This window comes from Simochromis diagramma, unplaced genomic scaffold (assembly GCF_900408965.1).
Source record: "Simochromis diagramma unplaced genomic scaffold, fSimDia1.1 OVJJ01000171.1, whole genome shotgun sequence".
Classification (NCBI taxonomy): domain Eukaryota; kingdom Metazoa; phylum Chordata; class Actinopteri; order Cichliformes; family Cichlidae; genus Simochromis; species Simochromis diagramma.
The window spans coordinates 499,114-517,303 of NW_024387222.1; the positions used below are offsets into that span (position 1 = coordinate 499,114).

General features: G+C 42.2%; 1 protein-coding gene across 2 annotated transcripts in view; it reads left to right on the forward strand.

Annotated features, from left to right (window-relative positions):
- LOC120746560 (collagen alpha-1(XIV) chain-like) overlaps window positions 1-18,190 on the forward strand; it is a 160,301-nt gene that overhangs the window by 46,058 nt on the left and 96,053 nt on the right. Inside the window, exons 1-7 of one of the 2 annotated variants that reach the window (XM_040051981.1) lie at window positions 264-8,764; window positions 12,247-12,405; window positions 12,528-12,647; window positions 15,111-15,275; window positions 15,994-16,155; window positions 16,494-16,663; window positions 17,952-18,078. In XM_040051981.1, coding sequence (XP_039907915.1) covers window positions 12,261-12,405; window positions 12,528-12,647; window positions 15,111-15,275; window positions 15,994-16,155; window positions 16,494-16,663; window positions 17,952-18,078 — 889 coding nt within the window. In that variant the 5' untranslated portion in view covers window positions 264-8,764; window positions 12,247-12,260. Of the gene's footprint in view, window positions 1-263; window positions 8,765-12,246; window positions 12,406-12,527; window positions 12,648-15,110; window positions 15,276-15,993; window positions 16,156-16,493; window positions 16,664-17,951; window positions 18,079-18,190 lie in introns of those variants that run through there. The other variant, XM_040051980.1, reaches the window with a different exon arrangement.

Here is an 18,190-nt window from a genome sequence, read left to right on the forward strand (position 1 = left end):
AGACACTGGAGCAGGTTGAATCCAGGGATATACAGTCACAGCTGGTGTCATGAGCTGAAGGCCGACTGACACACCTCATAAAGGCTCCAGTCTGGGATCTTCAGCTTCTATGCTGATTCCCAAAAAAAGTAATTATGTAGTAGTTGGGCACAATTTGGCTCAGTCAACCCTGACAGGTGCAATTACCACAGTTCTGTGCTCGTGTGTGTGTGTGTGTGTGTGTGTGTGTGTGTGTGTGTGTGTGTGTGTGTGTGTGTGTGTGTGTGGTGGGGGGGTCTTGATTTGAAGCAGTTCATTGATTTGTCCTGATTGACTTGCTGTCAGTTTTATCTTTTCTGAAAATGGGCTGCAGCCAAGTGCTGATTCATCTGCAGGGAGCCTTTAATGCTGCGCCGGTGGAAGCTGGAGTTGGATTCTTGACTCTGAAAAAGGAAGAAAAAATGAAGATGTACGAGTAACCCTGAGATAATATTTCCTGTGCAAATCACAGTGTATCTGCTTGCCCTCCGGTTTGTGAGGATTTGTACTCTAGGTGGAAAACTCTACCAGAATGTGAACGTTTGCTCACTAATACGTCTGCTAATTAGCTTGAAACTGTTTCTTTTTTAATCTTTGCTGTGTTGCACTCATCACTCTGGTTCTTCCTTCCTGCAGTCAGTCGATCGAGACTGTCAAAGTGTGCTGGCAGGATGTGCGCTGTTCCATTTCCTGTGCATTTAACTGGAACCATGTTCTTTATCTGTGGGGTGGTATTTTTGCCACTGTGCATCTTTTCCACAGCATTTGATATTTTATAACAAAACTTATTTAAATGAAACAAAGCACTTCATGGCAGTCTTAGAAACCCTGCTGCTCGTGTCAAATGCAACTCACGTTTTCAGGGTTTCTGAAAGTTTTGATGATAATGATCGATTTCTCCAAAGACTTGTGGAAACCCTTTAGTCTTCCTAGGAAACAGGTGGTCTGCCCTCTCAGAATCTCATTGCATCTCACCCTTTGATGTTTTTAATGACCTCTACAGCAGAAAACGAACGTTTTTAATCTCAATATTACATTTCCTCTTTCATGACACCAGATCTTTTTTTCACCTCAGTTAACAGAAGTCACAGAAACAGTCTTTTTAATGCATTTATGATGCAATTATCTGACAATTATATGACTTGTGGAGTAGTTAATTCTTCTAACAGCTCACTGAAAAGCCTTTGCTTCAGTTTTAATGAGTGAAATTTTAGTATTTTATTAGTCTGTTAAATGAGCACCAAGCAGACGTTACCTACGTCTCCAAGGATGCAGCGTGCCAAACAAGCTAGCTAGCACCTACACCTACCTGTAGCTCCACCCTCTCATACAGGTAACGTCACTTTTGGCTGCAGAAAATCAACATCTATGCTCGGATATTATTTGAATGTTTTTGTGTCTCATGCCGCCCCCCTGCACCCGGGCCCTCCGTCACTAAAAGCTTAAATGTGGAAATCTCCTGTTTCAACAAGCATTAATGTAGTGTTAGTGTTTCACTTTATCAGACACATTAGTGCTATAATTGGTTAATTTTAATATGCTCCTCTAATTATATATAAAATCCCTTTTCTCCCCTGTGGTACTGAAAGCAGTATTGAGTGTTTTCCTCAGTATCACAAGAAGAACAATGTTTTTCCAGCTTTGAGTGGTTCTACTGAGGCGGAGGATGATTCCCAGTCACAGCTCCTCTCCTCAGTGGTGAACCTGTTGTTGGGGCACCAGTCTCACATGAGAGACGTCTCGTTTTTATTGTAGGGCAAGGATTCATTTCTGGACTCCTGGTAAAGAATAAATACTGCAACTGGAGCCGATTCTTTACACTTTGTTTGGAGCCATCGTTTCTTTTATTTTGGGGTAAATAGTTCTCTGGACTTTCTGAACGTCTTTCAGTGCTTTCACTCACTTCACTTCAGTTCTTGTACCTGAGCAGTTTCAGAGGGATTTTTATGTTTGCTAACGTTGATCTATGAATCACTCAAGAATAAAAAAGCACCTAGCTTACACAATGACCCTGCTCTGTGTAAATAATCATTTTAAAATTTGATCTTTAAGCACTTTGTTATTAACGTCTATTAAAAAAGGGGGTTGTTTAGTTGACTCTATAAAACCTGCCACAGATAACAGTCTGACTGGTATATAATAGTATTTCTGCACCACTAAGGTGATTCTTAAAGAGCTTCAGTATTAGTAAATCTCAATATGCTGTGTAGTGTATTCTTAAAAAAGTTAAGTGAGCTGGACACGTGAAGGACAAACCATAAACAACCCCTCAGCAGATGGACAGTATCTGAAAGTCGTATCTTTAAAAAAATAAGAAAACAAAAGCAGCAAAGATGTGACACAGGACCCGAGTTCATCCTCCTTCAGTTGTTCTTCAGTTGTTGAGAGGCCTCAGTGAACAGTAGGAGGCAGAAAAAGGCGCAGAGACGCCCAATTATACAAGAACCCGGTTGAATCAGTAGCAACAGGTGGTAACGAGTGATGAGTGGGTACGTATGGAGGAGGTGATCTGTCAAACACAGTGGAGGCTCTGTTGTTAGAAGAGGCCTTATTACAGAAAGCACTGAAAAGTACCCTCAGCTATTGAGCCGCCACATCAGATCGTTTCATTATCACCGTGACGACGATCCCAATCACACTGCCAGCGTAGGAAAGACTCAAGACTTTTGCACAGCACTGCATTTTCTGGATAATTATTTAATTGCACCTGACTTTACATGACCTAATCACAACGTGGTGTGATGCACATCTGTTGGCCAGCTGTGCGGGGCTGATGTGTCCATGCAGCTACAGGAGGAACACCTTCAGACTGGGTTTGTTCCTTTTCTACCAGAACTTTTAAAGAAGTTTGGCTTTTTGAACTTCTCAGCTCCGCACTCTCCAACAGAAATATTACACCTTCTTGAAAACTTGTTACAGTTAATTAGAGTAATTTAATGTTACACACAGTTAGATGTAGAAGGTGAAAAAAGAAGTCTTTGATCAAAATTGCTTCAAATTGGGTGCCATTACCCCAAACAGTGGACCTTTCCTTACTTTTCCTGCATTTGCATGAGAAATGTTTCCTGCCACAGCCCGACACCTGAAAGCAAACTTTTCACTCACCACCCACGAGCTGAGACTCATCGTGGTAACAGGAAGTCACTGTGGCAGAATGCTGCCGAGGGCTCAGAGCCATAAACAACCTTCAAGAAATCTTTACGCCATAATGAAGACAAATTGATTGTAGTAGCTTGGTCTCGATGTTATAATGAATTAAATTACAAAATTCTTTGGAGAATATTTGATGCTGACCGGAGAATCACCTCTGAGCTGTATTTCAGACCTTTGTTTCTCACTCAGCTTCTCACGGCTGAAATGAGCAACTGTTCAACTGTTCAGATTTATGTTGACTCTGATGAGGTGCATTCATCTACTGCAAGCTTGTGACTCAGGTTCATCCAGCCAGTTAATTTCTGCGCCCCGTAGCTGGAGACGTTCCTTCCAGAGGCTCGGCGACGATAAAAAACAGATCATTCATTTGACACTTAATGAGATTTCTACATCACAAATAACTATCTGGCCCAATACTGCTGAATGTATCTGAACCTGTTTTAGATTCACAGCACTGCAGCTTGTTTCTGCACACTGTGCACATGACCGTGTTTCTCTACTTATTTGTGACCTTTGTTTTTCCAGCCGCTCTCTTTATGCTGAGCTCGCGTGTTCACCACTCCAGCAGGAGTGACCACTGCAGGAAAACCAGGAGCTGAGAAGCTTCATTTGTGCAAATTGGAGCTTAGTGCCTTGCTCAAGGTCTAATGAAAACAAATGAGTTACGTGAGTATCGGTGATCGACGACCGGGACCTCGCCTGTTGGTCAATTACATCTCGTTAAGCCTGGAGCATTCTGACCGTCACCATGTTGGTGTTATGAAAGCTGATGGCACACTGCAGGCTTGGATTTGATTAGTCATAAGTCAGATCTGATTAACACAACATGTTGATTCTCTTTTCTGACTCTAACAGTGACCATAAATTATAAAAAATAACTTCATGTCTTATCAATTAAGACTAGTGACTAGACCCATAAACTCACCAGGAAACTGTTCACTAAGCCTGTTTTCCTGTTGACTTCGGTGCCACTAGAAGTCGTGTTTGTAACTAATGGAGGTCCCCCTGCTGGTCATTAGGAGTAATGCAGGTTAAATATCCGCTTTGGCTTTTCTTTCGAGAGATAAGTTATCTGTAATATTCCATAATTCAAAGATAATTATGTAAAGTGAAAAAGTTCTGGATATTTAAAGTGTGAATATTAATGAATAAATTAAATTAAGTAGTTAACAATCACTCTGTGATTTTGTGACATTACTGGGCTGCATGCTAACAACCTGCTCTGCTTTAACGTCCCCGACAGAAACTGGACGAGGCGGTTTTCCACAGTCTCGTTATTTCTCAGCGACTCTTTAACAATCTGCAGAGCACCTGGTCTTTTCTAAGTAAACAGTTTTTGTTACATAAGTAGGTAGATACTGCATCATTGTTTCCAGGTGACTATGATGATCCAGATGATGGGAAACAGGAAGGCACAGACGTTTTGTGAAAACCACGTTTACTGTTGTACCTGCTGAACTTTCCAGGCGGATGACCATGTGGAATCTGCAGGGGCTGAACGCTGAGTTTCTCTCACGAGCTTTTCCTCAGTGTGGAGTGATGAAATTGACTTTGCCGGGAAGTCAAAGCTGACCTTTGACTTCCCAGCATGTAGGTTAGCTCTACTGTAGACAAACCCATGAGAGAAAGCGTTCAGGTGGGCTAGCTCACCTTTGACACAGCAGATATTGGCAACGCAGCTCTTCTGCTGTTGCCTCGAGTGTCTTGCTAAGTGCTGGACTTGCTTTGCTACTTCTCCACCTAAATAAGCTTCACACTGCTAAAGAATCACAGACACGCTGTATTTTAAAGCCAAAAATGTTGCACATGCGCTTCAGATAAGCTTTGTCAAATAGTCGGTGGCTGTGGGCTCATGGACTCGGTGTGATAAGGAGTTTTGGGTGCTTCCTGAGACGGGCTGGATGTCTGGGCTTCGTTGCAGCATCCTGCTCTGTTGTCAGTGTGGCTCTCTGATTGAAACATGAGACTTTATTCTTTCAAATCTTCATGCAGTCTCTCTGCTGCAGCTCTGCTGATCGCTGTCTTGTCTAAATCCATGCGAGCAGCAGCCACACACACACTGTGTAAACATAATGGAAAGGAAACATGAACCGTGACTCATTCATTACACAGTGAATGTAACTGGACCTGTAACCTGACAGTTACGCTGCCTTGTTTTGGACATGGTATCAGGCTGAGCTTGGACCCAGCTCTGGGCCCTGCTTTCACTCATGAATATGTAATATCAGTAAAGAGAAACAGACTCATTATAATATTGTTTACACTGAGCTGACTCGGGTCATGTCCTCTGTTCGCCGGTCTCGACATTTCCTGTCTCAGCTGTGCTGCAGACCTGCGACGCTTTGACTTCTCGACCTGAAACACTTAAAGGTCTTTTTATGATCTGGTTGAAGAAACCATCAATGAAGTTTTTTTGTTTTTGGCTAGTGTCTGTTTGCCGCTCTTCTTGCCCTCCTTCCCAAATGGCATCTGTACACTGCAGCACAGTGAGCTGCAGGACAGGTGAAGCATGCTGTCTATTTATTTTTATTTAAATACCAAGAAAACCCAATAGTCTTTGTTAAAGACTGAAACTCACTCTTCTCTCCTAATTCATGACAACTTTGTTCAATGATTATATCAGGAAGTAAACAGCTACAGAGACACAGCTGGCTCACAGCTGGATTGTGACAGTGAAAGAAAATAATGCTTAATTACAGAATCAGTTTAAAACAGAATCTTTGCTCCCACAGGTGTGAAATGCTGACTCATTACATGTATTTAGAGACATGTTTGTAGTTTGCTTTGCAGTGGACGAGCAACCCAATTCCTTTTTTTTAATAATGTATCATCATCATCACCATCATCATCATCAGGGATGAACTAATTCCTTGATGCAGAGCTCAGTCTCAGTACCGGATCCCAGCAGCTTATCCTCCTCTCGACTGTCAGTCAGCTGCGCTCGTCTTCGGGCTGACGCTCGGCTCTGTTCTGAGGCAAAGTGTGAACAGCAGACAACATTTCAGTTACAATATGATCAAAACATATAAAACTGCAACTTTCTGTGCGGAAACAATCAAAGTTGTATCTCAGGATTATTAAAGATATAGAAAACTGATGCTCTGCACAGACTGTTCCTGTAAGGAGACTTCCTCGTGTTTCTTCTGTTTGCTTTTTTTCATCCCGGTTGGTGTCACACTGGGTTGACCTTTGACCTTTGCTCTTTTCTCCTCCCTCCATTGTTGACTTTTGTTAGCTTTGTGCTTTTTCAACCAGTGTTTACTTTTTTTGTTTCTTTGCCTTTAAACGAAGTTAAAACGAGCTTTAGTTTTACATTTCAAAATAAAAGTTCATTGTTTTAGTAACATTTCTATATGACATCGATCTCAAACGTGGCTTTATTCACATTATTATTGCACTTTCTGCCATGTATATGAAAACACCAAATTATAGACACATCTTTAGAAAACGAAAGGTTTCTAAGACCCTTTCCTTCATTTGTACTTAGTGGCTGCTCATGTGAGCCTGTGGCAGGTACCACTGTGTGGCAGGCAGAGGTCGGACTCAAACACAAAGGGATTAACTAAAAAAGACGAAACATGAAACTCTAAAACTACAAACTGGGAGCTATAAGCTACAAACAACTAATAATTAACAACCAGAACATTACCAGGGAAACATGGCACAAAAGGAAGCAAACAGGGACGACACAACCACGAGCAGAGTGAGGACTTGAACGAGGGCAGCAGGTGAGAACACAGGAGGAACAAATCAACATATAAGGAGAAAGGGGAAGCAAAGCAATGCACTACTAAAATAAAACAGGAAACACAAAACGGAGACTGAGCGACGACGACCACGACGAGCAGGACACGACCAAATAAACAAGTAACAAAGAACCAGAAATACACACGATGAAACTCGAAAGCACATGGAAGCTAAACAAATATGGATCATAGAGGTAAACAGAATGGACAAAAACACCGTCACAGACACAGGATGGCCTCTAACAAAGTCATTAATGTTACAGTTTTTGCAAAATACCCAAAAACCATGATATTCTTCATTTTTGCTGCTGTAGTAAAAACAGAGGTGTCAGTCCGCTTTAATGGAGCTGTGACGATAACGGTCTGTGTGCTTCCTTTGCAGTTTGTGCTGTGAAACCAGTGTTTCCTTTGTGTGCTAACAAATGTCAGTCGCTTGTGTTGTTACACTCATTGCTCAGAGTGTGTTGGCCCCGCCCTCTTTTCTCTCTGCGTGTCTCTTTACCTCCATTTTTTTTTGTTCGTATTCTCACATTATCCAGTTTGCTTTTATCCTGTTTGTTGCTTCTCGTGTGATTAGTGTGTGCACAGTAGTTATTAAGTGAAAATATAGATGTGCATTGCAATTACAGCATAATAAAACAGAGCAGTGCTGATGATTAGTGCTGGAGGAGAATCAGTGCAGCGCACTCACAGAGAATAAGAAATAAAAGAAAACAAATGCCAAGGGGGGCATTAGGAAATCAAGCAGAGAAAAACACAGCATTGGTATTCGCAGCAGACTCACTTGTGTACTTTCATCCTTTAATACGCGTCTGCCACTTTTTTTCCCAGTTCTTCTTCTTCTTTGTCTTTTGTCCTCTTTCTGCCATCTGTCCAGGCACTAGTCTTTTCCCAGACGTGCTATTAAAAGAGAGGTAGTTCTTTCACCTGCTGCCCCCAAGCACTGCTTTGCCCTTCTGTTTCATTTCCTGTGCTGACTAAGAAGAATCCGCCTCTTCCATCTTTAATTCTGTTCAAATCCTTCATCTTTAGACGATTCTGTGTTTAGTTCGGTCTTTTCAAGCTGTATCGTTTCATTTAATGCCAAATCTGGCAAACTAAAAATAACACCAAAATAGTTCATTCCAAACTAGAAAATATCTGTTTATTTACTTTGTGTTATAGAGTTAAAACAGCACTTTATAAAAAGTCTTCTCAGGTCAGCCCAAGACTGCTGAAGGTTCTTCATTTGTCAAACTGTTGTTGGCTGAATATGATATGATTAAGTTTTTGTCCTTTTATTAGTGACTTGAACCGATCTAGACTCAGAAACAATTTGCTCTTTCACTTCAGTTCAGCATGAATCAGAAACAATGGGAGCGTTCAAAGAAACAAACAGGAAGCTGATGCAACCTGAGCCTCTGTCTCAAATCGTGTTAATGATGTCGCCGTCAGTGCTCACACATGCACCGCTTTCGGCACTTGACACACGTATTGGACAACAACAGCTGATGACTTTTGAAAAATGAAGAAGTTGGATGCTGCAGTGTGACCCTGAGGTTTGTCAGAGGCTGCGGTTCATGTCAGGAAGCTTTGTTTATTCAGGAAGAGATGGTGGTTTGGCTGCTTCACCACAGCAACTCTGCACACTGACTAATCTTTCTTACCCAGTGCATTAAAATGTGTCGTGAACCGGTCCTTAGGCATGACGGATGAATCGCTCGGTATCACTGTAAAACTTGTGGCCACAACACCAACATGAAGCGAGACCATGTGCATCACAGCAGCTTGTACAAAAGCGTTTGGTGCAGTAAAACTGGACCAAAGAGAGGATTCACTGTGTTCGGTTTCTGCTTCGTCCATCTGAAGTAAGGCTTTCCTCCAGCTGCTTTTATTTGTCTAAATCATGAGCAAAAACAAACAGGTCAAAAGTCTTTAAGCCTCCAAAATGATAGTTTGGACCAGAAGACTACAGCACATTGATACAGCCAAAACTTTCAGATGTTTGTGTGGTGCAGACAGCAACCCAAAAACGACTTTCAGTTTCTGTCTCACCACACAAACCTGATGCCAGGCTCACAGCTCGTCTTCCCAGAGCCGCGGAGTAATTGTGTGTTTTATGTGTCACTGCTTTCATCTGAAGTCACGCTGAACAGCGGCTCCGAGACTCGGCTGGAAGACCGAGGAGGAGGCTTAAATTCCTACACTGTAGAGACTTGTAAGAAGTGATACCTTAGTTAGTTCCTGTCAGCGATGAATGAAATGACTGCTGAAGAATGCCCTTGCCCTCCTCCAAACACACTTAACGATACACCTCTTGAGACATGTTATAACCCGAAAGAAATATTCTCCTTTACATCTGCAGGATAAGTAATTGGGTGCCACGGGCATCAGCGACACACGTTAGATCTCACGTATAGAGACGCAGCAGCACTGAGCCAACTATGTGTCAGATTTGTGCTCATGCTTGAAATCAATGCTCGTGTTTCTTCCTGGGAGTAAAATGGTTATTCTACTTAATCCACTGTTAAGGCGAAGCATCAAGGCTCTGTTTTTATAATCGGTATGCATCATGGCTGCGCTTTTGTATGTCAGTGTGTACTGATAAGCTTTATTTGTTCAAGGAAAACATGCTGGGCAAGTATGACCCTGTCTCTGGTCCCTGCTTGCTTCATTTGTTTCCACATTTTAAACCTTTGAGATCCTCCCCGAATGACCCTCCAGGGTTCCTGATGGGTTTTACGTCTGCTTGAATCCTGTTGCTAGTAGGAAGAAATTAAAAGCCACTCATCAGTGAATATCCTTGAGCCATTTGTAACTTTTTCTGCCAGTTGGTGCCGGGCAGGTAGCGCAGGGTGGATTTATGGTGCTTCAACCTTTGAGTCTAAAACATTTAATAAATGCACCACAAAACTGAGCAAATATAAAGAGGCCATTCCACAGAGCTGCACAGATGGTGGTAATTACATGTGATGAAGCCACCGTGAGCGACCCCCGTCACAGTACACATTCAGAATGACACAAGGGGCATGTCAGTATTTTTAATTAAGCTTTTAAACGTAGAAGGGAGAGCCTCTGTGTCCCAGAGGCAAAGGATGCTTTTGCATTTAATCTTTTTGGATGACACTCCGTATTTCTCCTAATGCTAAAACATGGAAACACAAAATCAAAGTTTAACACAGCACCATACGGCCATCTGTAGCCTGGTTTCAATTAAAGGGAAAACCTGAACCTCTGACCCCTACACTGATGTCACCTGGTGGCCTCTTATGATGTGAGGGCATGGTGCTTTCTCCACTTTGATGAAAGGCTCACTGCTAATTAATAGAAAGCTTCTCTGAGCAGAGGCACTTGTGTCCTGATGACAGTGGCCTCCTCTATCCAGAGCACACCGAGCTCGGTGAACAGCCTGATGAGACGAATGTGAATCGTATGCTTGGAGCGTCACAGTCACCTCATCTCAACCCAGCTGAAAACCTTTTTAAGAGTTTTTTCACTGATGCTTTAGACACAGATCTCCAGCACTATCCTCAAAACATCAAATCATGGGAAATGCACTATAATGCACCTACACATTACACCTACAGGAGACCCGTGCCATGAAGCTCCTGGTGCACAGTGATTCAGCTGATATCAATGCCAGATGGTGTTTGGAGACTTTTAAACACCTTCCTCTGTTGCTTTAAATGATCTGCTTGTTTGTAGCTGCTGTTTTTTCCTGAATTCTTCCAATTTGTAATAATTCCACTTACAGTTGATGGTGAAATATCTTGCTGTTAAACGTGTATGCAGAGATGTTAGCGGCTGCTAATAGCAAGCTAGTGTGGTGGGCGTGGTATTCATCGCCGTGGGGCAGACATTTGGATTCATCTACTTGCTTCGTTCACGCTGCATTGATGGTTGGTTTAGGGGTGTGTTGGCATTAAGATGCAGGTGCAGTCACCTGTTCAGTTTACCTGGTATTGATCAGTGCTGGCCAGGGTGAGCTCGAGGCGACAGAGTTCGGTTGGCTATAGGTTGAGCAGTTTCTATCTGTACATCAAGCACACGCCTGTTAAAACTGCAGTGCAGGGATATGGAAATAAAGAGGAGCTAACAGTCTCTGAAGTCCCTCACAGCCTTTCTTCTGTGCATCGTGTTTATTTTTTCTTACACTGGACAATTATCATCTTCTTATAATATATTGTTGACTGTCCAATAAAATATAGAAACCTGCTGTAAGTGTATGAATGCATCATGTAAATAGTAGCTGCAGTTAATCTTACAGCAGCTGCTAACCCACAGTAACACTACTCATGAACTGTGACATGATGGGATGTCTTCATTCACATTTAGCATGGGATTTTTGTGAAGTGCAATGTTATCATTAAAAGAAGCACTTAAATTTCAAAAGTTATATACTCTGATTTTCTTTGTTTTCCATCCAGTGGCTGATGTTCAAAGTTTTAAAGAAAAAGTGTGAAACAAACTTGGATCTTGATTCTGCCAGTGAAAGGGGACATCCTTATTACATCATCTCAGGCATAGAAGCCACACCCACCTGCTGTTCAAATGCTTTGTGACCGACAGCCAATCAGTAGAAAGTTGACTTTAAAGGAGCGGGTGCTGAAAGCAAACAGAGGATGAGGGGCTGCAGAGAGGTGATGAAGCTACACATGTTCCCACTGGGAAACTCCCCAGTATAGCGACCCTCTTCCAGTGGATCTGCTGGGAGTTTTAGGTGCCATATTCAACTCCGGTTTGATGCAGTTTGGAGGCTTCTTGAATTCAAACCCAGCACCCTTAACGATTGCAGTATTTCCCATCGAGACCCAAACTCGGGTTTCCTCAGCTCCGTGTGAAAGATAATTGGTGGACAGAAATATGTCTGTTTCCTAATTTGCTTGGCCTTTGGCTCACTGTGCTGCACTGGCTTTTGTAAATGAACCGCTGTTTCCTCATTAGAGTCAGGTCTGTTTTATCACCCAGTAAACTGTTGAGACAAACAACAGAGGGGGCTGTTATTTTTCATCTGCTAAAACGAAGCGCCTCGCTCCTCTAGGGTTTAATTATACTGTGTTGAACTGAATTAGAATTAATGAAACACTTTGTAATACTTTGGGACAGAAGCTGCACATCAAACTGTCCTACTTTTACCAGTGCAGATTTATCACGTATGTGCTGTAGGCTGCCGTGGAAGTTTGGGATCCTGTTTATAGTCTCAGTCACATGTTAGGCAGAGGGATAAATGTTTTTGTGGTCCGCCATCATGGCGGGAAACCTTCCTCTGCTGATTTAGCTTTTCAAAGTTCAGAGTTTTCCTGTTTTCAAAATCTTTTCTAAATTCCTGTTTTCTTCTTGTGATTTTAAGCTGAAGCGGGATTTATGTGTAAGACTCCAGCCATAGCCGACATCGTGATCCTGGTAGACGGTTCCTGGAGTATCGGGCGGATCAACTTCAGGCTGGTCAGGACCTTCCTGGAGAACCTGGTCAAGGCGTTTTCAGTGGAGATTGACAAGACTAGGATTGGTGAGAAGATTTCTGTCCCTTTGGAGGATGAAGTCTGAGCCAGACTGGAATCTGTTATTAAGTTACTGTTAAATATTACTACCTAATTGTAGTTTAAATTCCACTCTTACTTTTGCACGCAGGTCTGGCTCAGTACAGTGGAGACCCCAGGATCGAGTGGCATCTGAACGCTCACACCACTAAAGAGTCTGTAATCGATGCTGTGAAGAATCTGCCATATAAAGGAGGAAACACACTGACAGGTGCGAAGCCAAGCGAAACCCCAGCCTCCCACTGGTTATTATGGTCTGCTCTCCCCATCAGAGTGAACAGATAATGCTCAGAGGTGCACTTGGACCAAAGCCCGTCCTTTTGCCCGAGCTTATTAAACTGAGCGGAGCTCATTTTGGATTAGTCTTCAAGTGTTGGTGACCTTGCCGCCTTCGGCTGATAAGAGCTGAGTGTGAATCAGAAGGTCGGCTAGCTTTCTAAAGTCTCAGCATCACTTTTAACGGACAGTAGAAGGAAATAAATAAAGACATTCACCGATATTCAGGACAAGATTGGTAAAGCAGGAATGCAGCACATGCTGTTATTTGAATAATAGTTATAAAATTAGTCTTTTTGTGTTTGTTACTTAAACCAGCAGGAGAAACATTTTATAGAAGTATGACTTCATCCTGGAATTCATCAGGATGTTCTTGGACTAAACAACCATCAACTCTACCAACAGGCACTTTCATTTGTTTCGTGTTGTTCTGGGAAGAGGGGGAAACAGAAAATTAAAGAATCCAAAAACTGAATTATACAAAAATGAATCCACGTGGAAAGCATCACTAATGAAGCAGAGGGTCCCGGCTGTCCACAAGATTCAAGACGAAAGAATAGTCAGCATTAAGCTGAGTTTCTAGTAGCTGTCCAAAAGCTGCCTGAGGTAAACTTTCAGTCCCAGAGCAGATTTTATTGGTTATATCAATGAAAGGCCAAGATTCGTGAACATCGGGCATATTAAAACATACGGTACTTTATCGATACCTAAGCACGTGTACGTCCACACAGGCTGACTCAGGGTTCAGCATCTCGCCCATGTGTCACTGCGCCACACTGACAGGAGGAGCCAGGATTGGATGGAGATGACCTGCTCGGGCTTAGTGAACATCACAAAACTGTCAATATCATTAAATGCAAACTGACTGGACTTGAGTGGGCGTCTTCCTCGTGCACAAACTTTAGTTATGGAGTTCTGAGCAAAGACTGATGCATTTCCATCACCATCCAGATGATGTGCAGTTACATTTCTAAATTATGAGTTTGACCCTAGAAATCTCTGGAAGGTTTCATGTGTGGCTGCCCTCCGGTCACGTTGTAAATACTATTGTTTTGCTCTTAAATTTAAAAAACCAAAAAATTAGGACAGCTTTGTTTTATCTGACAGAATATTCACAAATAGGAACATTCAGTCTCAGTTTGGGCCTAAAACATCTCCCCCACTGATCTGACACTTGTAGACTGAAATTGTAATATAGTCTTATGGAGGCGTCCTGATAGCTCACTGTGAAGCCTACACTTTATCTGTTATTCTGATTGGAGACTACAAACAGGGTCGGAAAAGAAAAACCGTTTCACCCCAGGGATTTATCACAGACGTCCACCCTCCCCGACCCTCCTGGTGGTTTTGTTTTTGTTGATAGGGAATCATTGCAGGGTCTTTACCGTGAAGTATGGATCACCTTGAGACAGGCTGTTGCAATTTGACCCTCTTTAAATAAAATGTAATTGAACTTCTTGTGTTGCTAATGAAACTGATCTATCGCTCGAGGGAGCAGCAGGACTAACAGTCTGTTAGAAGTTGAAGAAGACGTCTGTAATGTCGTTAATGGACACAGCTGAACTCAGCTGCTCATTATGTTATCAAGCTCATTAGACAAAAACCTTGTTGAGCTAATAAGGCGCTCTATAACAATCATTTTCAAGTCTTTGATTGCAACTCTTGAGGCTACGTCTCGGCTCGGAGGCATTTATCTGTCCTTGCTACACCCCAGTGGGAAACTTTAAGTACACTCAAACTGTCAGCCAGGACGTAACTGTTGCTTTAAAAGTGCAGACGATAAACGGCTCGAATCTCCCGCACTTTATCCAACTCATGATAGATTTAATATGTATGCAGAAGTATGTTATAGTAAAAATAAACCATGTTTTTATGGTTTTCCTACATTTAATGTTTTTGACTCGTCAGCTTTGCTCCACGCAGCAGGAAAGCTGAATGAAAACAACGTTTTCTTCATTGTTGTGACTAAAATGTTCATGTTTTCTACACGAATCTGTGAAATTCAGCTATATATCACTAAGTGACATTTACAAGGTTTTTTTTGTTGTTTTTTTACTGGTTTGTGCCCAAATTTGGGACTTTGGGTCTTTTTTCTTATATTTCAACTAGCCAGTACTTTTGTTCCCAAATTACAGATCCTGGTTTAATAGTTTTTGAGATATTTATGTTTGAATATTGCTTCAGATTTCAATGTGTGAAAAAAATATCTGGTTTTCAAAAAATATTTGATAAATGAAGCAAAATTTCCACAGCACTCAATATCTAAGTCCAGACTTTAGAGTATTTAAACAAATCGCAGACGGCCGAGGCTGCGATGATTCCAGATCAAATGCTCCTCTTCTTATTTTTATTTCAGCATCTTCATGTTTTCACTTTATCTTTGTTTGAATCCGACCAGGTCTGGCTCTGACCTTCGTCCTGGAGAACAGCTTCAAACCCGAGTCAGGCTCCAGACCCGGTGTTCCCAAGATAGGAATCCTCATCACGGATGGGAAGTCCCAGGATGATGTCATACCCCCAGCGCAGAGCCTGAAGGATGCTGGGATAGAACTGTTTGCCATTGGTATGACAGCACTAAATGCTCCACACACCATGGACTCGGCTGTTGCTCTGCTACACGTGCAGCTGGTTGAAAGCAAACATAGAGCACAATGATACTTCTACATCTGTCTGTATGTGTTAAAATGGTGCAGCTCCTTTGGTTCACTGAGCTCTCCTTCATATAAACCAGCTGATGTCTTTAAAGATTCACAGTTTTTCCTTTGGAGTTTTCTAGGCTGAACTCTGTTTTCTTCTTCAGCACAGTCACAGCTTAATTTCAACATTTCTGCCGTTCTGTGTTTGTGCTGAAATAGCAGGTTATTAATTAACTGACAAAAATTGAATAAAAGACCTTTAATGATATTTGCAGATATTCATGAGGCAAGAACAGCAGGCAGCATCTTAGATTCATGCTGATGCTTCTTGTCTTATAAATATTTTTAATGCATTTCATTTCAGACTACCCCTGATGCTATGCTACCTTTGGACTCAGTCTGTTGCTCTTGTCAGCCTTCAGCTTTAGCTTGTAGTTTCAGCAGGGGGAAAGTTTAGAGATGGAATAAGAAACCCTGTTGCAGAGAGCGCATGTCACAGCCTGGCGAGTAGTTTTGCTGTTGTAGATGAAGTCCTGTGTATATATTCATGTTCTGGTTGCATCATGGAAAACTTATTTCCAACACCTTTCATGTCACCGTTGCTGACAGTCGGATCACTCGGTTTTCTCTCTCCTCTCCCTCCAGGTGTGAAAAATGCTGATGAGAATGAGCTGAAGGCGATTGCCTCACCTCCAGAGGAAACTCACGTTTACAACGTGGCAGACTTCAGCGTGATGAGCGACATCGTGGAAGGTCTCACCAAGACCGTTTGCGACCGCGTGGAGCAGCTCGACAAGAAGATCAAAGGTCTGAAGAGCAGCAGGAATCAGCAGAGTCGGAGATGATACGGCGAAGATGCTGCTGTTTGCATCGGTGTTGCTTTGTTGATGCTGTTGGTTATAAAAATAACAAGACCACTTCTCCACCAAATATATTGCAGCCTTGTTATCTTTGTAATGAAATGCCCACAACGTTGTGCCGCATACACACAGATGTGGCTTCAGATAGCAGCAGAGATGTTGCAGTTTATTACTTTCAGAGTCACTTTGCACACACAACAGGATTATTTCAGCTCTCGCAGGCTGCTCTGACCCGAGTTTCACACGTAATAGAAGAAAAATCTCTGCTTTCTTTATTATCTGCAGGGGGGGCGGAGCCTGCCCCGCCGCCAGCCATCGTGGCTGCACCTCGTGACCTCGTGACCTCGGAGATAACTGCTCGTAGTTTCCGGGTGACATGGACACACGCATCGGGTCAGGTGGAGAAATACCGAGTGGTGTACTACCCTGCCAGTGGGGGGCAGCCAGAAGAAAAGGTATTTTACTTGTTTTATTGTTGGTCCATTATTATTTTAATCATTTTCATTTATTTTTGGAGTTTTTCATGCCTGAAAGAAACACACTTTTTCTTGGCGATTAATGCAAATCATGCAATTTTCAAGAAACTACAAATAGTGCTCTTTATTTTTCACTTTTAATTTTCAGCTTCCATCATAGTTCTTCCACCACAGCGAACGGCCCTGCTTTTATTGTAATTGTGCAATAAAGTCTAAACTACTGTGTGATTGTTAGGCGGCTCATCTGGCTTTCTGGCTTCTTATAACTGACTGAAGGGAGCGCTTTTCTTTTGTCCCCTTAATTAGTGGAACTTTGGTCCTGATTCGCCTCCACAGAGCAAATAAAATACAAACTGTCTGTGATGTAGTGGCAGCATTTTAATTAAAGCTGCTCGGCTAATCCTTTTAAGGGTCACTTCCAGAAGTTAAGTAATTTCTCAGAGTGATCTGCACGATAAATGCCAACAATTATGCAGGATTTGCAGTAAGGGAATAATAAAAGCGAGCACTCTCGTATGCTGTGGTAAACTATATTCTGTTATTTTCATTATTAGCCATTAGCTGTGGAAGATGTGAAAAACTGGAGCACTGATGTGTCTTTTTAATCAGTGTCCCAAACTACAGACATCCACTGACTTATTCTGTGACGTAGGTGTTTTCCCATGTGCGGAAATGTCCGGATAATACATTCAAACTTTGTTTCCATACCTATATCACCACGGAGACATGCAGTGCTGTAATTTTCCAAGTTTATATTTATGCTCCTGCAGTTCCTTCTTATTTTTATCCCATTTCTCTTTGATGTTTATTACAACTTGCAGCTGGAACGGCCCAGTTTCCCCACAAGGAAAACTGAGGTTTCATCAAAGCTAATCTGATCTAGTTACACTCAATTTAAATCTCTTTGGAGAGAGCTGAATGCCTGCAGCAACATGTGGTGCTTTTTTTCAACCTTGTGATATGCAGTCGCTTAATAAACAGAAGATTTTTTTCTGTATTTTAATGCTTTTTGACAAACAAAGTTCTGCTGTCTATTACAAAGACATGAAGAGCTCTAATTTAGAGCAAATTAAGATTATTTTAATCCCAGCTGTATCAGACAGTTATGTCCCTGAGAGCACAGCAGAAATGAATGAGCATCACAAGCAAACGTACTTGTTTAGTGTGTCTGACTGACTGGCTTATCTCATTCCAGCATTGTACACTTACTGCACTTGATAACACTGCTGTGATATCCAGGCTGTGACCCACTGGGATCTGTTTTTAGGTGGTCCAGGGGACACAGAACAGCGTGGAGCTGAGCTATCTGAACTCTCTGACAGAGTACCAGGTGGCTGTTTTTGCCGTCTATCGCAGCGCCGCAAGTGAAGCCCTGAGAGGAAGTGCTACTACATGTAAGTTTATATGTTTACGCGTTCAAACAGATGGAAGCAGGAAACATGGTAGTAAGCACCATGCAGCATCTGATGGTCTGTAAGGCCCATTTTGAAGCCTCAATTGCAACAA